At 32.1% G+C, this 26,046-nt stretch overlaps 2 protein-coding genes and 1 long non-coding RNA gene across 5 annotated transcripts in view; 2 read left to right on the forward strand and 1 right to left on the reverse strand.

Moving 5' to 3' along the window:
• The first annotated feature begins 2,943 nt into the window (after positions 1-2,943).
• On the forward strand, positions 2,944-12,826 carry LOC127732579 (zinc finger protein 808-like). The gene is made up of 2 exons (XM_052241649.1): positions 2,944-2,976; positions 11,869-12,826. The coding sequence occupies exon 2, from the start codon at positions 11,955-11,957 to the stop codon at positions 12,798-12,800; it is 846 nt and encodes a 281-aa protein (XP_052097609.1). The 5' UTR covers positions 2,944-2,976; positions 11,869-11,954; the 3' UTR covers positions 12,801-12,826.
• Positions 12,817-26,046, forward strand: part of LOC127732568 (zinc finger protein OZF-like) — a 71,535-nt gene continuing 58,305 nt past the window's right edge. The window contains exon 1 of the transcript XR_007996314.1: positions 12,817-12,829. The gene's annotated coding sequence lies outside the window, so the exon portion shown is untranslated. The remainder of the gene's footprint in view (positions 12,830-26,046) is intronic.
• LOC127732592 (uncharacterized) overlaps positions 13,246-26,046 on the reverse strand; it is a 70,170-nt gene continuing 57,369 nt past the window's right edge. For all 3 annotated transcript variants that reach the window (XR_007996330.1, XR_007996329.1, XR_007996331.1), the window contains 2 exons: positions 13,576-13,743; positions 13,246-13,491 (listed from right to left, as the gene is read on the reverse strand). This is a non-coding gene — a long non-coding RNA (uncharacterized LOC127732592). The remainder of the gene's footprint in view (positions 13,492-13,575; positions 13,744-26,046) is intronic.

Consider the following 26,046-nt stretch of genomic DNA (forward strand, 5'->3'; position numbering starts at 1 on the left):
ATATATCCGTAAAATTTAGGATGTGAAATACCGTTATAAATCAGTTTTCTACAGGTACAGCCAAATTTAAATTGTATCTATGAAAGAATTTAGTAAAAGTTTTACGTAATTTATGGTAACGAAATCCCTGACTTAATAATTACCAGTGATGCATTGATTACGTTCGTTAAAATCTATGACATCACTACACACACGGGCATAACGAACGAGTTGAGATTTTTCAAAAGACCATTTTATTAAATATGAAAACTTGTTCTTGATAAGATTGTGTGGAAGTGTAGTTTAGAGAGAAGAAAAGACTTGTTTATATTTTTCGTTTGGGCTTGTATTATATTTGCCTTTGGGTTTATATGATCCGTTCATCCTATTTCGACTCTTTCAAAATTCAAAAGTCTATCCTAAATTGAGGTAAATTATATGGCCTTCCAAATACTGTCGATTCCTAAATAATATAACTGAAGAGACATTAATTGTCGAAATCCGGATATGGTGTACAAAATTTTGCACCTCGTGTTTGCGGTATACCATCTCTTCCGCAAGTTTATTGTTTTCTGTTTGGTAATAAATTAATCAGTAGATCCATTTTGTTACATCTTGTGATCCGTTTATTTGGCAATCGCCAATGGCAGTCAGCAGGGTTTTAAGAACATCAGTTGTTCGACCTGTTAGTCAAATTGTTTTTGTTAAAATATACTTTTTCACTTTTTTGGTCTTTTGGAAAATGTTGTTTGTGCTGTATTTAGACCCCTCTTTTAAGAAATTTGTTTTGCATGCACACGTATAAAAATTGCGGTTTTTATCCAACGCAATCATAGGTTTGAGCGTTGTTTTCAATTTAGACTTGTATATATATATATACAAATGTAGCACTAAATTTGAGACGGATTATATATATTTATATAATTTAATTTTGGATGTAAAAACGCGTCTTCCGATTGGCTGACGTTGTTTTGTTTATCAGTTCATAGACATAATTTTGTCATGTGACCTTGACGTTATCAACGTTTTTTCATGTTACTCCGGTTTAAAATGGAATTAAGAATTAAATTATAAGAAATGACTGTAAAATTTTTTCTGTCTATTCGAAATAACATAAAAAATGTGGTGCACACTTTAAAATAACCCGCTACGCTGGTTATTCAGTGTGCACCACATGTTTGATGTTATTTCTTCATTTACAGAAAAAATATTACAGTCATTCCTTAAATGATTACTCTAAATATCAGCACAACAATGTTAAATCTGCGGAGGCAAATTTTTGTTCTTCCCACGCCGGATTCGAACTCATTCTACTGAAATATCGAAACAACACCTCCTGCACTGTGTCCAGCGCTCTAAACCACTCGACTACCAAGACTGAACTAAAAATTCGGTGTCCTAGTGTTACCTTTGTAACACAGTACATGATATATATGTCAAACTGGTTGAAATCAGGATAACTGGATTAAATCACGTTTATAATCAAGGAATTCCGACTTTTCTCTATGTTTACTTATAACGTTTTAGTAGCGACCTATTACGTCATATTTCCAGGTTGTGGCCACATCAAACGAAACTTGGTTAAAAGTTTACCACTATTATTTTTTTATTTAGATTGTGCAAGTAGTCTTCCAGTTTAAGTCTATATTTGAAAGAGCAGAAAACAGCATATATAAGGCAACCAATGGATCTTCAACACACAGAGAAATTCCCAGAACTTTTCATAAAGGGGGGGGGGGGGCACTGGCTGACCTAAGGGAGGGCCCGCTCCAGTCATGCTTCAGTGATTCTCTATATAATCAACCAAATTGTTCACACAAAAGGGGGCGCTGCCCTCCCCCCCCCCCCCCCCCCCCCCCCCCCCCGGATCCGCCTATGATTCCTGTACCCGGCGGTGGGCTATAGCTGGCCCCTAAACAAAATGTATACTACACACTTTAGTGTATACGTCACACTAGACTCCGAAACATTTATATGGACCAAATTTAAAAAAAAAGCATAACAAAGGTCAGATGTTCCTTGTTTGGTACAGGCGCAAAACAATAATGTGGCGGGGTTAAACATGTTTTGTGAGATCTCAACCCTCCCCTTTACATCTAGCTAATGCAGAATAAACAAACACGCCTTTTTTTTTCATATTTCATCCAATAACATATATAGCGTAATAACGAAAAAAAAAAACAAAGATCAATCTTATTATTAATGTAAGAATTACGATTCGGTCCCAGTGCTTAAAATCCCTCGATCCTTTATGGGTTGATTTGGCATACATAAATACAAATGTAAAATACAAAAATAAGTAAGCGATAAATGAACGAGGTTGCTAAATGTGATATATGCTTTTTTTTTTTTTTTTTTTTTGTTAAATATTTGTTTGTTTTGTTATGATTAAGATTGTGACACGTTGTTGACTGCTGTACCCCTATTTTGACATTTTACCTTTTATGTCTGTTTGTTTTATTCATGCATCATTGTCAATATAATGGAATTTGATGCGACTGCCATACAAGTGAGAGGTTTAGCGCTATAAACAAGGTTCAATCCACCATTTTCTACATAAGAAAATGTCTGTACCAAGTCAGGAATATGACAGTTGTTGTCCATTCGTTTGATGTGTTTGTGCTTTTGATTTTGCCATTTTATTAGGGACTTTCCGTTTTGAATTGTCAAAGTCCTTGAAGTTCAGTATTTTTGTGATTTAACTTTTTTCTCTCGTTTCTCCTTTATCAAAAAAAGACAATTTATGTATGTTTCTATATCAATTGATTAATAATTACATTTTTTACGCTAAAATGTATTCTTGTCACTAAATTGTACTTCTTGTCGCTAAATTATTTTCTTGTGGCTAATTTTTTTTTTGTCGCTTCTCGGCGTTTCTTGTCGTTTCTTGTCTCTAATTAGTGAGACCCAGAAATTGTTATCGATTGTCGCCCTTTGTTTTGGTTTTATGAAGACGGGGAAGACGGGACAAACAAGAAAATACTGTCATCTGTGTGTGTGAGTTGATATTTATATTTAAAGATAGTAAATCTGTTAATAGCACTAGTAGTCTCAGGACATCCGGAGAAAAACTATCTCTCGCATCTATACGGATTTTGTGTTTAATTGTTATTTGTCAACACCTAAATAAGTTCTATTTTTATAAGTATAATAATTTTATATATATATAAATATATAATTAGGGAGCTACCATTTGATTTTTTTTGGTGGGGGGGGGGGGGGGGGGGGGGGGGCTAGGATGAAATATTTTGTCCTGCCTATTTATTTTCCCCTCTATTAGTATTATGTCCTGCCTTTTTATTTTTCACTCTTTTCAGTTTTTTTAGTTTATCCTGACTTTTTTTTACATAAATTGTCATCCTGCCTTTTTTTAACTCAAAACTCCTGTCCTGCCTATTTTTTTCAAATTTCATCCATCCTACTGTCCTAGCCCCCCCCCCCCCCCCCCCCCCCCCCTAAAAATCAAATGGTAGCTCCCTTATGTGATTATTATGAGAGGAGAAATTGCATTACGACAATCCAAGATGAGGGGTCAGTAAAAACGAATCCGGGTCCATTCGCGCCCAATCAGGTTCACCCCCATGCACGTTCCCCCCTTTCACTTTCGCACCCTACACGTTCGCGCCCAATTTTTATTGATTTTGTGTTTAATAATTTGTAAACGAGTTTTGGTAAGTGTATCGCTATAAATATATTTTTTTCATTGTTTCTAAATAAATGTAAGCTCCCTTTACATTTTCATAAATTTCTAATATGACTGAGAATTAAGTGAACTTTATTTGTTTATAGTCTGACAACAGATTTACTAAGTATTGCACAACAGTTACAGTGTATTGCACAACAGCAAGAAATCTTTAATTGAATATAACTTCAATTCATATAACCAATTTCAAGTTCTTTGACTACATTTATTCAGAAACCTATAATATGTCAAATATCATGAATATTTAATACAATCCAAATTCAGACCTGTATCAAGCTTGAATATTGTGTCCATTTTTGCCCCAACTGTTCAGGGTTGGACCTCTGCAGGCGTATCCAGCTGCGCTCAGCGAAACAGTTATTATTATAACTATAGCTTGTAATAAAATTTTGCATTTTTTTTTTAAAATTTTGTCCCACAGGGTAATTTCCCTCCTGTTACCACTTGGTTTTTAACGGCCCTTTTACGGGACGTATTATGATATACCGTTGTCCGTCTGTCTGTCCATCGTCAACATGACGGACATTAACTCGAAAACACTTTACCCAATTTGCATAAAACTTTGGTGAATTGTATATATTGACGTGAGCTCCCTTTCATTTTTCTTAAATTTTAGATTTTACGTTTCCGAGAAATGGGGTTTTATTCATTAAAAAAAGGGGGGTTTTCAAGTTTTCGCACAATAACTCAAAAATGCTTTCAGCAGTTCTCATGAAACTTTGGTGAATTGTTTATATCTATTGATGTAAGCTCCCTTTTGATTTTTATAAATTTTAGATGTTAAATTTCAGAGTTATGGGGTTTTATTCATTAATAAAAGGGTGATTTTCCAGTTGTCGGACATTATACCTTTACAGTGCTTTGGGCAGTTTTCATTAAACTTTGGTGTCTGGTTTATATCTTTTAAGATAACCTCCCTTTAGTTTTTCATAAATTTCTGATATGACATTGAGAAGTTATTTAACTTTATTCTTAGAAAACATGACAGGAGTATCATGCGCTCAAGGCACAGCTGTTTATTTCGCCTGTGGGATTAAACGATTGAAAGACCAATATTTGATTTCTTATAATGCAATGAGAAGAGCATCATTTCCTGAATGTATGACTACACATCATGCACATGTATATTAGTTTGAATGGCGACCAGTTTGAAAAATCCGAACTCATCCAAGATGAGAATTAATACATGTTTACAATAGAATACTTTTGTTGTTCTGTCAAGTTACAGTCTTTTTGTGTACCTTCTGCATGTTCTGAGAGTATTTGAATGTCAGCACTTTAACATTAAGTGTGTTTTTATATCATCTTATTAAATTAATATGTAGATGGAGTAGACTTCCATCAAACATGTCTAATTCAAATAAAAGGACAAAAAGTACTGCATAATTCCTTTCTGTTCCGTTCTGTCATGTTACCTGATAAAAAGTAACAGTATAGCCATACTCAGTAACAGGAAGGATTATGAAGACACTTTTACTGATAAAAACAAAGTTAACCTTATATATTCCAAGCAGTTTATGTAATATAAGTTTAAATATCAGCATATTTCATTATCCTTATCATAATATACTGTCTATTGAATGACAAGACAGTGTTTTGACTTTTGATAACAGCAGAGATCATTGTGCAATTCTAGTATAGAAGATGGTAACAGAAAGGAATTAAGTTTTTATTTTTTTTTTATTTCAGACAGATTTTTCATCTAGCAAATGAAACTTTCAAAAGAAAATTTACTTTGTTTGCTGTTTTCGTCTAATTTTGACCAATTTGTAAGGGAGCTGCCATATGATTTTTATGGGGGGAGGCTAGGATGAAAAATTTTGTCCTGCAATTTTTTTTAGTTGTAATATCTGTCCTGCATTTTTTTTAATTGTAATCTCTGTCCTGCCTTTTTTTTTCCTCTATTCAATCCTGCCTTCTTTTTTTTTTTTAGTTTATCCTGACTTTTTTTAACAAAAATTGTCATCCAGCCTTCTTTTTTTTTTTAGTTTATCCTGACTTTTTTTAACATAAATTGTCATCCAGCCTTCTTTTTTTTTTCAAAGTGTCTCATCCTGCCTTTTTTTAAATCAAAACTCCTGTCCTGTCTATTTTTTTTCAAATTTCATCCTAGCCCCCATTGACCCCCACCCCATAGAAATCAAATGGTAGCTTCCTAATGATGTATTTTTCTTAAACTATAGCTCTATGGCTATCAAAAGAAAGGAATTGTGAAAAAAAAATCTTTCCTGTTACTGAAGATTCTTTCATGTTACCTACACATTGGACTATAATTTACTATATTTCTTAACCTTATGTATTGTATTGCTATAAATATCAAATGGCATTTGATAAAATATTGCAGGATGTACTAGTAAACCACAAATAGTATCTCTACTTTATTCCTCATTCACATTAGACACTTTTAAAATTTATTCACTTTGGTAACAGGAAAGAACTGGAATGTTTAGTACCATTATTTACATTGTCATAGTTACCACATTTATCCATTCTTTGAATTACAGACAACTGTTCCTGAATCCTCAATAATTTTGTTTGTTCTTTGTTTTGTGCTATTAAAATACAGCTAGGTTCCAAAGGCATCATTTTTTTCCCATTGCCCAAAAATAGACTGTTTCATTCACCAAGGTTCATCATGATGTTTTGGTAATATGGTTGTTTTATTCATCAAGGTTCATCATAATCTTTTGGTTATATGGTTGTGTTTTATTCATCAAGGTCCATCATAATGTTTTGGTAATATAGTTGTGTTTTATTCATCAAGGTCCATAATAATGTTTTGGTAATCATGGTAATATAGTTGCGTTTTATTCATCAAGGTCCATCATAATGTTTTGGTAATATAGTTGTGTTTTATTCATCAAGGTCCATAATAATGTTTTGGTAATCATGGTAATATGGTTGTGTTTTATTCATCAAGGTCCATCATAATGATTAGGTAATCATGGTAATATGATTGTGTTTAATTCATCAAGGTCCATCATAATGTTTTGGTAATCTTGGTAATATGGTTGTGTTTTATTCATCAAGGTACATCATTATATTTTGGTAATATGGTTCTGTTTTATTCATCAAGGTCCATCATAATGTTTTGGTAATAAGGTTGTTTTTAATTCATCAAGGTTCATCATAATGTTTTGGTAATCATAAATATGGTTGTTTTATTTATCAAGGTTCATCATAATGTTTTGGTAATCATGGTAATATGGTTGTGTTTTATTCATCAAGGTCCATCATAATGTTTTGGTAATATGGTTGTGTTTTATTCATCCAGATCCATCATAATGCTTTGGTAATATGGTTGTGTTTTATTCATCAGGGTTCATCATGATGTTTTGGTAATATGGTTGTGTTTTATTCATCAAGGTCCATCATAATGTTTTGGTAATATGGTTGTGTTTTATTCATTAAGGTCCATCATAATGTTTTTGGTAATATGGTTGTGTTTTATTTATCAGGGTTCATCATAATGTTTTGGTAATATGGTTGTGTTTTATTCATGAAGGTCCATCATATTGTTTTGGTAATCATGGTAATATTGTTGTGTTTTGTTCATCAAGATTCATCATGATGTTTTGGTGATATAGTTGTGTTTTATTCATCAAGGTTCATCATAATGTTTTGGTAATATGATTGTGTTTTATTCATCAAGGTCCATCATAATGTTTTGGTAATCATGGTAATCTGGTTGTGTTTATTCATAAAGGTCCATCATTATGTTTTGGTAATCATAATAATATGGTTGTGTATTATTCACCAAGGTCCCTCATCATGTTTTGATAATATGGTTGTGTTTTGTTCATCAAGGTTCATCATGATGTTTTGGTGATATAGTTGTGGTTTATTCATCAAGGTTCATCATAATGTTGTGGTAATATGATTGTGTTTTATTCATCAAGGTCCATCATAATGTTTTGGTAATCATGGTAATATGGTTGTGTTTTATTCATCAAGGTTCATCATGATGTTTTGTAATAGTGTTGTGTTTTATTCATCAAAGTCCTTCATAATGTTTGGGTACTCATGGTAATATGGTTGTGTTTTATTCATCAAGGTTCAACATGATGTTTTTGTAATATGGTTTTGTTTTATTCATCAAGGTCCATCATAATGTTTTGGTAATCATGGTAATATGGTTGTGTTTTATTCATCAAGGTTCATCATAATGTTTTGGTTATATGGTTGTGTTTTATTCATCAAAGTCCATCATAATGTTTTGGTAATCATGGTAATATGGTTGTGTTTTATTCATCAAGGTTCATAATTATGTTTAGGTAATATAGTTGTGTTTTATTCATCAAGGTCCATCATAATGTTTAGGTAATCATGGTAATATGGTTGTGTTTTATTCATCAAGGTCCATCATAATGTTTTGGTTATCATGGTAATATTGTTGTGTTTTATTCATCAAGGTTCAACATGATGTTTTGGTAATATGGTTGTGTTTTATTCATCAAGGTCCATCATGATGTTTTGGTAATCATGGTAATATGGTTATGTTTTATTCATCAAGGTCCATCATAATGTTTTGGTTATCATGGTAATATTGTTGTGTTTTATTCATCAAGGTCCATCATAATGTTTTGGTTATCATGGTAATATGGTTATGTTTTATTCATCAAGGTCCATCATGATGTTTTGGTAATCATGGTAATATGGTTGTGTTTTATTCATCAAGGTCCATCATAATGTTTTGGTTATCATGGTAATATTGTTGTGTTTTATTCATCAAGGTCAATCATAATGTTTTAGTAATCATGGTAATATGGTTGTGTTTTATTCATCAAAGTCCATCATGATGTTTTGGTAATCATGGTAATATGGTTGTGTTTTATTCATCAAGGTCCATCATAATGTTTAGGTAATCATGGTAATATGGTTGTGTTTTATTCATCAAGGTCCATCATAATGTTTAGGTAATCATGGTAATATGGTTGTGTTTTATTCATCAAGGTTCATCATGATGTTTTGGTAATATGGTTGTGTTTTATTCATCAAGGTCCATCATGATGTTTAGGTAATCATGGTAATATCATTATGGTTGTGTTTTATTCATCAAGGTTCATCATGATGTTTTGGTAATATGGTTGTGTTTTATTCATCAAGGTCCATCATGATGTTTAGGTAATCATGGTTATATGGTTGTGTTTTATTCATCAAGGTTCATCATGATGTTTTGGTAATATGGTTGTGTTTTATTCATCAAGGTCCATCATTATGTTTTGGTTATCATGGTAATATTGTTGTGTTTTATTCATCAAGGTTCATCATAATGTTTGGTACTATTGTTGTGTTTTATCCACCAAGGTTCATCATAATGTTTTGGTAATATGGTTGTGTAGTTTTTGTAGATTCTTAGATATCTTTCTAAACATAGTATTTTTGTATTTCAGCATATTTTTATAGAATTGCTTATCAGGATCAGACTAAATCCAAACAATCAAGATTTTTCTTCAGTCCTGGACAAGCAAGTACATCATAATGTTTGGGTACTCATGGTAATATGGTTGTGTTTTATTTATCAAGGTCCATCAAACACATGTAGTGTTAAGGTAATCATAGTAATATGGTTGTGTTTTATTCATCAAGGTTCAACATGATGTTTTTGTAATATGGTTTTGTTTTATTCATCAAGGTCCATCATAATGTTTTGGTAATCATGGTAATATGGTTGTGTTTTATTCATCAAAGTTCATCATAAAGATTTGGTAATATGGTTGTGTTTTATTCATCAAAGTCCATCATAATGTTTTGGTAATCATGGTAATATGGTTATGTTTTATTCATCAAGGTCCATCATAATGTTTAGGTAATCATGGTAATATGGTTGTGTTTTATTCATCAAGGTCCATCATAATGTTTTGGTTATCATTGTAATATTGTTGTGTTTTATTCATCAAGGTCAATCATAATGTTTTGGTAATCATGGTAATATGGTTGTGTTTTATTCATCAAAGTCCATCATGATGTTTTGGTAATCATGGTAATATGGTTGTGTTTTATTCATCAAGGTCCATCATAATGTTTAGGTAATCATGGTAATATGGTTGTGTTTTATTTATCAAGGTTCATCATGATGTTTTGGTAATATGGTTGTGTTTTATTCATCAAGGTCCATCATGATGTTTAGGTAATCATGGTAATATGGTTGTGTTTTATTCATCAAGGTTCATCATGATGTTTTGGTAATATGGTTGTGTTTTATTCATCAAGGTCCATCATGATGTTTAGGTAATCATGGTTATATGGTTGTGTTTTATTCATCAAGGTTCATCATGATGTTTTGGTAATCATGGTTGTGTTTTATTCATCAAGGTCCATCATGATGTTTAGGTAATCATGGTAATATGGTTGTGTTTTATTCATCAAGGTCCATCATAATGTTTAGGTAATAATGGTAATATGGTTGTGTTTTATTCATCAAGGTCCATCATAATGTTTAGGTAATCATGGTAATATGGTTGTGTTTTATTCATCAAGGTTCATCATGATGTTTTGGTAATATGGTTGTGTTTTATTCATCAAGGTCCATCATAATGTTTAGGTAATCATGGTAATATGGTTGTGTTTTATTCATCAAGGTTCATCATGATGTTTTGGTAATATGGTTGTGTTTTATTCATCAAGGTCCATCATGATGTTTAGGTAATCATGGTTATATGGTTGTGTTTTATTCATCAAAGTCCATCATGATGTTTTGGTAATCATGGTAATATGGTTGTGTTTTATTCATCAAGGTCCATCATAATGTTTAGGTAATAATTGTAATATGGTTGTGTTTTATTCATCAAGGTCCATCATAATGTTTAGGTAATCATGGTAATATGGTTGTGTTTTATTCATCAAGGTTCATCATGATGTTTTGGTAATATGGTTGTGTTTTATTCATCAAGGTCCATCATGATGTTTAGGTAATCATGGTAATATGGTTGTGTTTTATTCATCAAGGTTCATCATGATGTTTTGGTAATATGGTTGTGTTTTATTCATCAAGGTCCATCATGATGTTTAGGTAATCATGGTTATATGGTTGTGTTTTATTCATCAAGGTTCATCATGATGTTTTGGTAATATGGTTGTGTTTTATTCATCAAGGTCCATCATTATGTTTTGGTTATCATGGTAATATTGTTGTGTTTTATTCATCAAGGTTCATCATAATGTTTGGTACTATTGTTGTGTTTTATCCACCAAGGTTCATCATAATGTTTTGGTAATATGGTTGTGTAGTTTTTGTAGATTCTTAGATATCTTTCTAAACATAGTATTTTTGTATTTCAGCATATTTTTATAGAATTGCTTATCAGGATCAGACTAAATCCAAACCATCAAGATTTTTCTTCAGTCCTGGACAAGCAAGTACATCATAATGTTTGGGTACTCATGGTAATATGGTTGTGTTTTATTTATCAAGGTCCATCAAACACATGTAGTGTTTAGGTAATCATAGTAATATGGTTGTGTTTTATTCATCAAGGTTCAACATGATGTTTTTGTAATATGGTTTTGTTTTATTCATCAAGGTCCATCATAATGTTTTGGTAATCATGGTAATATGGTTGTGTTTTATTCATCAAGGTTCATCATAATGTTTTGGTAATATGGTTGTGTTTTATTCATCAAAGTCCATCATAATGTTTTGGTAATCATGGTAATATGGTTGTGTTTTATTCATCAAGGTTCATAATTATGTTTAGGTAATATGGTTGTGTTTTATTCATCAAAGTCCATCATGATGTTTTGGTAATCATGGTAATATGGTTGTGTTTTATTCATCAAGGTCCATCATAATGTTTAGGTAATCATGGTAATATGGTTGTGTTTTATTCATCAAGGTCCATCATAATGTTTTGGTTATCATGGTAATATTTTTGTGTTTTATTCATCCAGGTCAATCATAATGTTTTGGTAATCATGGTAATATGGTTGTGTTTTATTCATCAAAGTCCATCATGATGTTTTGGTAATCATGGTAATATGGTTGTGTTTTATTCATCAAGGTCCATCATGATGTTTAGGTAATCATGGTAATATGGTTGTGTTTTATTCGTCAAGGTTCATCATAATGTTTGGTACTATTGTTGTGTTTTATCCACCAAGGTTCATCATAATGTTTTGGTAATATGGTTGTGTAGTTTTTGTAGATTCTTAGATATCTTTCTAAACATAGTATTTTTGTATTTCAGCATATTTTTATAGAATTGCTTATCAGGATCAGACTAAATCCAAACCATCAAGATTTTTCTTCAGTCCTGGACAAGCAAGTACAGAAATGGATAAGTTTTCTAATAATGAAGATGAAACTGGATCCAAAAGCATCTCAACTGATGAAATTGTAGATAAGATATTACCATACAAACAAGAAAGGACAGAAACTGATGAAATTTCTGATAATGAAAATAAATTTTACACAATTATCTCCCTTGATGAGGCTTCTGGTCACTCATCACAAATACAGATGAATTGCCAATCTGGAGAAAATATTGCTACTGTTTGTACTGTCTGTGGTATAGAGTGTAGTAGTAATGAAAATCTAGTGGGACACATGAGAACACATAGTGGCATCAAACTTTACAAGTATAATGTTCATGGTAGATCTTATAATCCATTTTTTAAATGTGATGTATGTGATAAAGTGTTTAGTAAAAATTGGATTCTTAAGAGACACATGAGAACACATAGTGGAATTAAACTTTACAAATATAATGTATGTGCTAGATCTTATAAATGTGTAAATGATGAAACTGGATCCAAAAGCATCTCAACTGACGAAATTTTAGATGAGGTATTACCATACAAACAAGAAAGGACAGAAACAGATGAAATTTCTGATAATCAAAATAAATCTTACACAATTATCTCCCTTGATGAGGCTACTGGTCACTCACAAATACAGATGAATTGCCAATCAGTAGAAAATATTGATACTGTTTGTACTGCCTGTGGTATAGAGTGTAGTAGTAATGAAAATCTAGTAGCACACATGAGAACACATAGTGGCATTAAACTTTACAAATATAATGTATGTGCTAAATCTTATAAATGTGATGTATGTGATAAAGTGTTTAGTCAGAATCAGACTCTTAAAATACACATGAGAATACATACTGGAGATTAACCTTTTTGATGTGATTTATGTTCTAAAGGGTTGCGACTGACCCAGGATCTTAAGGTACACATGAGAACACATACTGGAGATAAACCTTTTCGATGTGATGTATGCAGCATAGAATTTAAAAATAGAATAGACTTACAGAACCACAGAAGAACACGTACATACTTGTCATGATTGTGATGAACCTCAACAATCCAAGGCATGTGGTAAAGACATGAAAGACCATAAAAGAGTTTAATACCCCTCATAACTCAGAGAGACACAGAATAAAAAAACTTGCAGTAAAACTTATAGACCTGACAAATTTGATGAGGAAATCTTACAGAATAAGAACTTAGGAACACATACTTTGGAAATGCCATTTGAATGTGCTGTATGCATGAATAGAAGCTTTACTAGTTTTATGTTTAGAGGTACATTTGTTTTAATATACATGTATATCCTTATATATATGGTACATGTGATAAAAGAATTTTTGAGAGTACTGACTTAGAAAGACACACGAGCATACACGCTGTTGACAAACTTTTTAAATGTGATGTATGTTCTAAAATATTTCGTCTGAATCAGTCTCTTAAGCTACACATGAAAAGACATACTGGTGAAAAACCTTTTCAATGTGATGTATGTTCTAAAAGATTTCGTGTGCATCAGGCTCTTAAGGTACACATGAGAATACATACTGGTGATAAACCTTTTGGATGTGATTTACGTTCTAAAAGATTTCGTATGCATCAGGCTCTTAGGATACACATGAGAATACATACTGGTGATAAACCTTTTGGATGTGATTTATGTTCTAAAAGATTTCGTATGCATCAGGCTCTTAGGATACACATGAGAATACATACTGGTGATAAACCTTTTCAATGTGATGTATGTTCTAAAAGGTTTTGTCAGCATCAAGCTCTTAAGGTACACATGAGAATACATACTGGTGATAAACCTTTTCGATGTGATGTATAAATGTTCTAAAAGGTTTTGTCAGCATCAAGCTCTTAGGATACACATGAGAATACATACTGGTGAAAAACCTTTTCAATGTGATGTATGTTCTAAAGTGTTTTCTGTGAATCAGAATCTGATGACACCAAGGTTGGCAAAAAAGCGGTCAATACTAGTATTGACCAGGCCAGCGGTAAATACCGGTAAATAACGGGAAATACTGGCAAATACTGGTCAATACTGGCAAATACTGGTCAATTGAAATTTTGATAGAATATTACTATTAAAGACAGTCCTTACCTGGTCAATTACTGGGTAAGGGGACAGATATATAGTCACAGGACAGAAAGTCACTTATTTACTACATTGTACACGGACAAAAAGTCACAATTAATTAGTTTAAACAAGTGTTTGAATATGTAAGGGAAAATCCTTGAAATAAATTCATTTTAATGTTTATGAGATTATTCATAAACATGGTTAAATGAAGATTTATTAAATATTAATCATACAAAGGATATTTCTTAGCACCATGAAGCCAGTCACTAAAAAGACTGACAGCTTGTTTTCATAACAGTAATTTCATCAAATGTAATAAAAAAACACGTCTTAAAAAATAAGTCTTTTCTTAATCAAAGAAACAGTTCTCTCAAAATTGAATTGTGACGTTCTGTCCTGTGATATTTTGCCCTACATTCAAAAAATGTTAGTTATGAAAGTTTCCAAGTCAATATTAGACTTTTTTAGTGTTATCTTTTCTTATGTAAATTGAAATTCTTCATGAACACATCATGGACAGAATAAAAGGTAATATATATATTACTTATCATTGTTAACAGTATAAGTGAAATGTATAATGAGAGAAACAATTATAATGTCAATATATGAACTGTGTGTGATTGGTGACTTACATTATAATGTTATATACTAGTATAACATGTACAAAAAAATGATGTATAATCAAAATATTTGAAATGATATTTTTTTAGAGGAGGCATGTTGTCAAAAAAAGTATTATAATAAACATGATAAATATTAATAATCTTTATTTTTCATTTCAATGTTTGTATTGTTTTATGTCTTTCGTTTTGTGATTTATAATTATGGTTGTTTGTCAATTTAGTAACATTCTTATTGTTTGGATTTTAAATTGATCTTTGGTCATGTTGGTACCAAGTATCGGGTTAATAATTATATATATATATATATATATATTTCCATATAAATCAATATTTTCAAGGGGCATAATATAAATAAATGGAGAATGTGTCCCATGGACACAGATGATGCCCCCGCTTGTATATCATATAAAGTTATAAAGGGACATAACCAAAGAACGGTAAAAGTGACGCTACCCAAATTTGTACTTGATCTGAGTTTTGTGGTAATAAGTATTGTGTATAAGTTTCATAAAATTTGGTTGAGGCAATATATAATCTATCTTGTTATTAGGGGCACCAAAGTGTACTTGTTATCTTAAGCTTATAAGAGTTATCTTCCCAATTACCAAAAACATTGTTATTGCTGCTCTTCATAAACTATAAGAGTTAGCGACAAATGTTTTTTTATGCCCCTACCGTAGCAGTGGGGGCATTAAGTTTTACCCTTGTCCGTCTGTACGTACGTATGTACGTATGTCCCAAAATTGGTTTCCATTCTCTAACATGAGTTTGCCTCAACCAAATGTTATGAAACTTATACTCAATGCTTATATATTACCACAACACACAGATCAAGTTTGAATTTTGGTGGCGTCACTTTAACCGTTCTAGAGTTATGCCCCTTTATACAGTCAGGGGTACTACTTGTACAAGTAATCTTTATTTACTTGAAGACGTAAATAAAATATACTTATACAAGTTAATTATATTGTTTGAATAATCTCCCCTTAAATTTCTAAAAAAATTTACTTGTATAAGTACAATCCCACAAAAATTCTCAAGTTTTGAGATGTAAAATCATGCCTTTAACAATTTTTCTCAGGTTAGCTCATAATTTTTGATAAGAGTTCAATGTTTCATCTCATTAATTCAACAAAGAAACTGATTGAGCAAAGGTCTTAAGTATTTGCACAAGGCCTTCAAAAATTGCTCCTTGGGGACTTGTAAATGAGCAGTGTTCTTAAGATACATAACAGACAAATGAGATTTTCATTGTCCATGAAATTACACTTAAATGAATAGTAAAGACATCTTCAAAGGACAGACAATTCAAAATTCTGTTAGAGCAAATTTTAAAGAAGTTCTAAGAATTCAAGAAAAGAAGATATGATGACTTTTTTACTTGTATAAGCTGATAAGTAAAAAAGTCTGAATGTCTAAGGGACATAACTAGGCCAAAAAATTATTTACTTATACAAGTAAATAAAATACACTTGTATAAGTATCCTACAAATTTACTTATATAAGTATATTATAACTACTTCTTCAAGTAAATAAAAATTACTTGTACAAGTAGTACCCCTGACTAGTACTGTTATAAATGGAAAAATTGCAAAATTTTTAGTTTCCGTTCTCCAACTTAATTTGCCTCAACCAAATGTTATGAAACTTATACACAATGCTTATTACCACAAAACACAGATCAAGTTTGAATTTTGGTGATGTCACGTTAACCATTCTAGAGTTATGCCCCTTTATAAATGGAAAAATTTGCAAATTTTTTTATTTTCTTCTAAATGTCAAGTAATTTTTATACTACCGCAAAAAAGTTTTGCGGTCGTATATAGGTATGACGATGGCGTCATCGTCGTTGTCCGAAGACACATTGGTTTTCGCACTCTAACTTTAGTTTAAGTGAATGGATCTCTATGAAATTTTACCATAAGGTTCAATATCACAGACATGACAAATGGAAGGTTGGGATTGATTTTGGGGGTTATGGTACCAACAGATTTTAAATTAATAAAATTCTTATTAAGGTCTTTCCTTTCTCAATGGAAAGACCTTACTGTATTTCGTCTGTTTATTATTATTATTCTTTTTCCTCCGCCGAATTTCAAAGTCAAAAGTTAAAAAAAGTATGCGAAATATCAAAATGATCTTTGGTACCAAGTATGGGGTTAATAAAATCTATCTTTTTATTAGGGGCACCAAAGTGTACTGTTTGACTTAAGCTTATAAGAGTAATCTTCCCAATTACCAAAAACATTGTTATTGCTGCTCTTCATAAACTATAAGAGTTAGCGACAAATGTTTTTTTATGCCCCCGCCATAGCGGTGGGGGCATTAAGTTTTACCCTTGTCCGTATGTACGTCCCAAAATTGGTTTCCATTCTCTAACTTGAGTTTGCCTCAACCAAATGTTATGAAACTATACACAATGCTTATTACCACAAAACACAGATCAAGTTTGAATTTTGGTGGTGTCACGTTAACCATTCTAGAGTTATGCCCCTTAATAAATGGAAAAATTTGCAAAATTTTTATTTTCTTCTAAATGTCAAGTAAGTTTTATACTACCCCAAAAAAATTTTGCAGTCATATATTGGTATGACGTTGGCGTCCTCATCGTCCGGCTTCGTCGTCGTTGTCCGAAGACACATTGGTTTTCGCACTCTTACTTTAGTAAAAGTGAATGGATCTCTATGAAATTTTACCATAAGGTTCAATATCACAAATGGAAGGTTGAGATTGATTTTGGGGGTTATGGTACCAACAGTTAAGGAATTAGGGGCCAAAAATAAGCCTTTTTATACGACAGCAAACATTTTTTGCGGTCGTATATTGGTATGACGTTGGCGTCATCGTCGTCGTCCGGCGTTGTCGTCCGAAGACACATTGGTTTTCGCACTATAACTTTAGTTTAAGTGAATGGATCTCTATGAAATTTTACCATAAGGTTAAATACCACAAAAGGAAGGTTGGGATTGATTTTTGGGGTTATGGTACCAACAGTTAAGGAATAAGGGGCCAAAAAGGGGCCAAACATAAGCATTTTCTAGTTTCCAGACAATAACTTGTTGAACGGTGTATGGATCTCTCTGAAATTATACCACAAGTTTCCATACCACAAAGGGACGGTTAGGACTTGCTTTGGGGGGTTATGGCTCAAACCGTTTAGGAATTAAGGGCATAAAAGGGGGAAAACAAGGTTGTCCTGGTTAGTGGACAAATACTTTAGTACAAAACATAATTTAAAGCAGTGAAAGGGAGATAAATCAAATAAATCATTTGAATTACCATCCTTACACTGCTTTTAAATTATGTATAAAGTAATGGTTAATGAACAATTTAAAACAGTGTAAGGGAGGTAATCCAAATACGTTTTGATTACTTCCCTTACACTGATTTTAAATTTTGTTTAAAGAAATGCATATTTATAAAGGAAGACCAATAAAATATTTGCAAATGTTGCATCTTTTTTTTTTTACAAAAAAATCCATATGAAAGATTTGACACCATATTTTAAATTCTATTATAAAATAGATTAAGTTAGCACTATGGTAAATTTAAATGGGTAATTATGGTTGCAAATTTCATTGGAAATTTGAATTGAGATTGTGACCATATCTTGAGGGAAAGAATTTTTGGGGGGAAAAAGGGGGGGGGGGGAAGGGTAAAAAGAAATTGTGGGGGGTCAATTTTTTCTCATTTCAGATTTCAGAAATTAAAAAGAATTATTCTTCAAATATTATTTTTTTTTTCAAATTTCAAATATTGAAAAATTTCAAAAAGTAATCTTTAATTGCATGCACAGTATGGCGCATTAGATTTGTAAAATCTTTGACCACATTTATTTATTTGTTATGCTGAATCTGACCGTGTATTTAGATTTTTAATTTTGGGTCCAGCTTTCAAATTGGTCTACATTAAGGTCCAAAGGGTCCAAAATTAAACTTAGTTTGATTTTAACAAAAATTGAATATATGGGGTTCTTTGATATGCTGAATCTAAAAATGTATTTAGATTTTTAATTTTGGGCCCAGTTTTCAAGTTGGTCCGAATTGGGGTCCAAAATTAAACTTTGTGTGATTTCAACAAAAATTGAATATATGGGGTTCTTTGATATGCTGAATCTAACCATGTATTTAGATTTTTTATTAGTGGGCCCCGCTATCAAATTGGTTCATATTGAGGTCAAAAGGGTCCAAAATTAAAATTTGTTTGATTTCATCAAAAATTGAATTATTGAGGTTCTTTGATATGCCAAATCTAACCGTGTATTTAGATTTTTAATTTTGGGTCCCATTTTTTAAATTGGTCTACATTAAGGTCCAAAGGGTCCAAAATTAAACTTAGTTTGATTTTAACAAAAATTGAATTCTTGGGGTTCTTTGATATACTGAATCTAGATTTTTGATTATGGGCTCAGTTTTCAAGTTGGTCCAAGTTGGGGTCCAAAATTAACCTTTATTTGATTTCAACAAAAATTGAATATATGGGGTTCTTTGATATGCTGAACCTAACCATGTATTTTGATTTTTGGGCCCCGTTATCAAATTGGTCCACATTGAGGTCAAAAGGGTCCAAAATTAAACTTTGTTTGATTTCATCAAAAATTGAATTCTTTGGATTCTTTGATATGCTGAAACTTACCATGTATTTAGATTTTGGATATTGGACCATAATAGGTAAATTAAAAAATTTTAAGTTCTTAGACCACATTCATTCTGTGTCAGAAACCTATGCTGTGTCAAATATTTAATCACAATCCAAATTCAGAGCTGTATCAAGCTTGAATGTTGTGTCCATACTTGCCCCAACTGTTCAGGGTTCGACCTCTGCGGTTGTATCAAGCTGCGCCCAGAAGGGAGCATTTTATTGTAACTTCTAGACATTGAACTTGTGTGTTAGTGTATGGATCTCTCTGACATTGTACCACAAGGTTCCATATCACAAAGGGAATGCTGGGATTGATTTTGGGGGTAATTGCCTCAAAATTTTAGGAATTAGGGGCAAAAAACAAGCATTTTTCTAGTTTCATGACAATAACTTGTGTGTTAGTGTATGGATCTTTATGAAATTGTACTACAAGGTTCCATATCACAAAGGGAAAGCTGGGTTTGAGTTTGGGGGTAATTGCCCAAAACGTTTAGGAATTTGAGGCCAACAAGGGGCCAAAAACAAGCATTTTCTAGTTTCCAGGCAATAACTTGTGTTCAAGTGTCTGGATCTCTCTGAAATTGTACTGCAAGGTACCATACCACAAAGGGAAGGCTGGGATTGAGTTTGGGGGTGATGAATCATAAGGGGGTTCAAAAAAATTTGGGGGGGGATTTTTTTTCTCTTTTTTTCTTTAAAATTTTCCATTTTAAATTCGTTATTTCTAATTTATATATAGAAGCAAATAATAATGATATGGTTTGAATAGGTTAATTAAAAAATTTTAAGTTGTTAGACCACATTCATTCTGTGTCAGAAACCTATGCTGTGTCAAATATTTAATCACAATCCAAATTCAGTGCTGTATCAAGCTTGCATGTTGTGTCCATACTTGCCCCAACTGTTCAGGGTTCGACCTCTGCGGTCGTATCAAGCTGCGCCCAGCGGAGCATTTTATTAAAATTGGAGTTATCTTCCTTTGTCCATGATTATAGTTGAATCAACTACAATCAATGCTTTATACAATTCAATGTTTAATTTTGACTTCCACTGATAAAACACAGATCATGTTGAATTTGGGTAGCGTCATTTCGTGCACTTTAATCATTATTGAGTTATGCCTCTTTATAAATCGAAAGATTGCAAAATTTTTAGTTTCCATTCTGTAACTTAAGTTTGCCCCAACCAAACATTATGAAACCTATACACAATATTCATTACCACAAAACTAAGATCAAGTACATTTTTTTTGTTTCCGTTTTCTAACTTTAGTTTGCCTCTACCAAATGTTATGAAACTTATACACAATGCTTATTACTACATAATACAGATTAAGTACAAAATTTGGTGGCTACACTTCTACCATTTTTGAGTTATGTCCCTTTATAAACATAAAATTGCGAATTTTTCGTTTCCGTTCCCTAACTTTAGTTTGTCTCAACCAAACGTTATAAAACTTATACACAACCGTTCTAGAGTTATGCGTGTTTACAAATAGAAAAATTGATGAATTTTTAGTTTCTGTTCTCTACTTAAGTTAGCCTCAATCAAATGTTATTAGACTTACACACAATGCTTATTACCACAAAACTAATATCAAGTTCAAATTTGGGTAGCGTCACTTTTACCGTTCTTCAGTTTTGTCCCTTTATAACCATATGATATGCAAGCGGGGGCATCATCTGTGTCCACATGTGGACACTATCCACATTTATTTTATTTTAGTCTTCCTTGCCACATGTAGCAACTTTAAATAATTTTAACCGAAGCGATCCAGTGACTTCTTATAGGAGTTATTTTCCCTTGAATATTTTACTTTTCGGTATGCATTATAATCTCAAAAACCGTAAGTTGTAAAGACATAGGGTCTTTTGATTTGAGATCATTGGACCATAACTTGAAAATACAGGTCAAGGTCAAAGGTCGAGGTCATATTTTAGATTTTGACATTTCTTTAATTTCCCTATAATTCTCAAATGGTTTTAGATAAAGGAAATTTAAATAATGAAAAATGTTTGATACTTCAAGGGGCAACTTTGTTGAATCATGATTGTATTCATTTTACCGTTATGTAAGGGACATAACTTCCATTGACGGTTTGCTAAAGGACGTTAGTAGGCAAATCGCTTTAAAAAAAGGTCCAAGACCCATAAGGTCTTTTGCCATTACATTGTGGACCAATGATCTTAACCAAGGTTGCAAGGTCAAGGTCATGTCATAAAAGAAAAATTATGTGTTTTTGACCCTATTTAAAGGGGTTTATTTGTGTTTTAATGTTTTTTTAGGTTGACATTGACCTTTGACCTCAATACTTGTTAAGGGATATTTCAGGAATCCTTATACTTACAGAAATCGCAAATAGTGAAAAATTAAGGCGCAAATTTGTTACATGTGGATAGAAGAAATATAACCTTTCTGTAAGGGAAATAACCTCCTTTAACGGTTTCTGAATAACAAAATTGGATTTCAGTTGCAGGGGTTCAAAAAATGTAAACAACTTGGGGACCCATGGTGTAAGGGAGTGTTACATGATTTTGGCGTTAGTCATAGATATACAACTAAATTCCCCCTATTAATTAGTTTTGTTTATTGGTGCGACAACTGAATGACAGTATATTTATGACAGTATATTAAAAAAAGTATGAAAGGAAAGACCTCTCAATTGTTCAAGAAGAATTGGATTCTTCTTATTATTCTTATTTAGAGACACATCCATGTCAGACTCGTGATTAAAATTATGTGATGTATGCAATATATATTTTAGATTGATTCGTGACCTGCAGAGCGATGTATGCAATAAAGATTTTAGATTGATTTGTGACCTGCAGAGCGATGTATGAAATATAGATTTTAGATTGATTTGTGACCTGCAGAGCGATGTATGCAATATAGATTTTAGATAGATTCGTGACCTGCAGAGCGATGTATGAAATATAGATTATAGATTGATTCGTGACCTGCAGAGCGATGTTTGGAATATAGATTTTAGATTGATTCGTGACCTGCAGAGCGATGTATGAAATATAGATTTAAGATTGATTCGTGACCTACAGAGCGATGTATGAAATATAGATTTTAGATTGATTCGTGACCTACAGAGCGATGTATGGAATATAGATTTTAGATTGATTCGTGACCTACAGAGCGATGTATGCAAGACAGATTTTAGATTGATTCGTGACCTACAGAGCGATGTATGGAATATAGATTTTAGATTGATTCGTGACCTACAGAACGATGTATGGAATATTGATTTTAGATTGATTCGTGACCTGCAGAGCGATGTATGGAATATAGATTTTAGATTGATTCGTGACCTGCAGAGCGATGTATGGAATATAGATTTTATATTGACTCGTGACCTACAGAGCGATGTATGGAATATAGATTTTAGATTGATTCGTGACCTGCAGAGCGATATATGGAATATAGATTTTAGATTGATTCGTGACCTGCTGAGCGATGTATGAAATCTAGATTTTAGATTGATTCGTGACCTACAGAGCGATGTATGCAAGACAGATTTTAGATTGATTCGTGACCTACAGAGCGATCTATGGAATATAGATTTTAGATTGATTCGTGACCTACAGAACGATGTATGGAATATTGATTTTAGATTGATTCGTGACCTGCAGAGCGATGTATGGAATATAGATTTTAGATTGATTCGTGACCTGCAGAGCGATGTATGGAATATAGATTTTATATTGACTCGTGACCTACAGAGCGATGTATGGAATATAGATTTTAGATTGATTCGTGACCTACAGAGCGATGTAGGGGATATAGATTTTAGATTGATTCGTGACCTGCAGAGCGATATATGGAATATAGATTTTAGATTGATTCGTGACCTGCTGAGCGATGTATGAAATCTAGATTTTAGATTGATTCGTGACCTACAGAGCGATGTATGGCATATAGATTTTAGATTGATTCGTGACCTACAGAGCGATATATGCAAGATAGATTTTAAAGTGATTCTTGACCTACAGAGCGATGTTTGGAATATAGATTTTTGATTGATTCGTGACCTGCAGAGCGATGTATGAAATACAGATTTTAGATTGATTCGTGACTTGCAGAGCGATGTATGAAATATAGATTTAAGATTGATTCGTGACCTACAGAGCGATGTATGAAATATAAACACTGGACACTTTTAATTTGCAAAACACTCATTTGCAAATCCGCCGCCGCCTCTCCTTAGACCTACAGTGTCGTGTAAATAACCAAAATGTGCGAAATTACATGGGATTCAATAATTTCATTGCTTTTCTGCTGTTATTATTATATATATTTTGTAATTTGATTTAGAAAAACATGGGATTTTCAATATCCCATGGGATAAGGCAAATCCCATGGGATTGACCATTATCCCATGGGATTTTGGTTAAATCCCATGGGATTTTTTTGGGTCCCATGGGATAATTGTAGTCCCATGGGATATTTGTTGTCCCATGGGACAAAAAAAAATCCCATGGGACTATAATTATCCCATGGGATTTTTAATATCCCATGGGACAAAATAAAATCCTATGGAAATCAAATTATAAATATACAGTAATGTGTATGTTACAATGAATTCTGTTTGGTAGTAAAAAGTTTATAATATATATATGAGTGTATTTTGTTTTTTTTCATTTTGTCACAAACATTTTTTTAATTTGTTTATATGACAATAAAGATTATTATTATTTTGGAAATATAATAATATTTAAAGTCAAAAAATAAAATCCTTTAACTGAAATAAAATGATGACGTCTTAATAAAAGAAAAAAATATTGATTTGAAATCTTTGTCTTCTTTGTTTTATTATGAAAAATAGAACTGAAAAAAATATTTCATATTCTGACTGAATAAATTGACAAAGCACAGTTAATAGTTTTCTCTTTTCATGAGGTAAAGTTTTCTTTGTTATAGTTCCATTGCAATACATGAATATGCAAATGATTTGAATCTTATTCCTTTGTGGTGTTCATAATATTACATTTATATTTGTAAATTTATAAAATAAACACTTTTCCTGTTAAGTTTTAGTTTTCTTGTTTCAGCTTGCTATGAACAATTATTCAGTCCACTATATAAGAGTCAAGTAAATAAATTATTTCATCCACTAGAATATTCCTAAAATTCTAAGACAAAACATTTATGCAATCTGTTCTTCAAAAATCTTCCTCCGTACATCTTTATTGGATGGAGCGATTTAAATGAGTGGACAAAGCAAGTTCATTTGGACAACAAAATACTAATATATTTTTTCATTCCTCCCTTCTTTCAATTGATAATTATGTTGTTGCATTTACATGATTAAGTTCTTGAGCATCTATGATCATGATGATATGACTCCTTTTTGTTTATAGTAATTATGTTGAAATTTCCTCTTTCTTATGTAGGAAAAAAACATATTCCATTTCAAATTAATAAAAAAGTCACACTATGTAGAAAAATATCAACTTTAAAGTTTTCTGTTCAGTATTGACCTGTTGAATGATGATCACGCAAACCAAGATGTCTGACCTATAAATACACAAAACTCAAAAATTATAAATGAAGAGAAATACAGCAATAAAATGGCTATTTTATCATGTTTACGTACATTTTGATAAAAATTTCATTTGAATATCTAAAATTGTAAGAACTCTCATTTCAGTGCTTTGTGTCTATGGTTTTCATATGAGTTGTTTTTGTGCCTTGTTGCAGTCTTTCGAGTTAAGCCAATTGCAACAAATGTTTACAGTTTGTTCAAATGTTGTGCTGTTATTAAAACCACTGTCCCAGGTTAGGGGTGGGTTGGGTGCTCACTAAATGTTTATTTTATTAGTTGATATTTGCTTTGAATTAGCTGTCAGTAACTGTGAGTACTAATAGATCTGTATGTTGAGTCTTTTTTGTTAAAGGGAAAGAATAAATTTCCAGCCACATCCGGTCTGTGTTTTTGGTAGCTGTTTTTCTACTTTGTTGCATTCTAATGAGTTAATAAAATTGAGAATGAAAATGGGAATGTATCAAAATAATTTAATTTTGGATGTAACGCGTCTTCTGATTGGCTGAAGTTGTTTTGTTTATCAGCTCATAGACATAATTTTGTCATGTGACCGTGACGTCATCAATGTTTTTTCATGGTTTACTCCGGTTTAACATGGAATTTAGAATTAAATTATAAGAAATGACTGTAATATTTTTTCTGTCTATTCGAAATAACATAAAAAATGTGGTGCACACTTTAAAATAACCCGCTACGCAGGTTATTCAGTGTGCACCACATTTTTTATGTTATTTCTTCATAGACAGAAAAAATATTATAGTCATTCCTTAAATAACCTGACCCAAGAGCAGAAAAAAAACCTTTTCAACTGATTTTATAGTATTTATATTGAACTGACACTTACACCACTGTCCTTAATTAGAGGAGGATTTGGCGCCAGCAAACATGTTAAACCATGCCACATTTTGTAAGTGTCTGTCCCAAGTCAGGGGTCTATTATTCATTGGTTGTCAATTGTTGCTATATATCGTATTTGTTTTTTGTTCATTGTTTTTTGCAAAAATCAGGCACTTAGCTTTCACTTTTATGGTGTTTCCCCCAAGCATGTTTAGCATGGATAGACGCCATGCCCTTTTTAAATGACGCCATGCCCTTATTGAATTGTTTTACATTTGTTATTTCATGGCCTTTTATGGACTACTATGCAGTATAGGGATTGCTCATTGTCGAAGGCTGTACAGTGAACTAATTTTGTTAAATTTAATGTCAT

Source organism: Mytilus californianus, unplaced genomic scaffold (assembly GCF_021869535.1).
Source record: "Mytilus californianus isolate M0D057914Y unplaced genomic scaffold, xbMytCali1.0.p SCAF_25, whole genome shotgun sequence".
NCBI classification, from domain to species: Eukaryota; Metazoa; Mollusca; class Bivalvia; order Mytilida; family Mytilidae; genus Mytilus; species Mytilus californianus.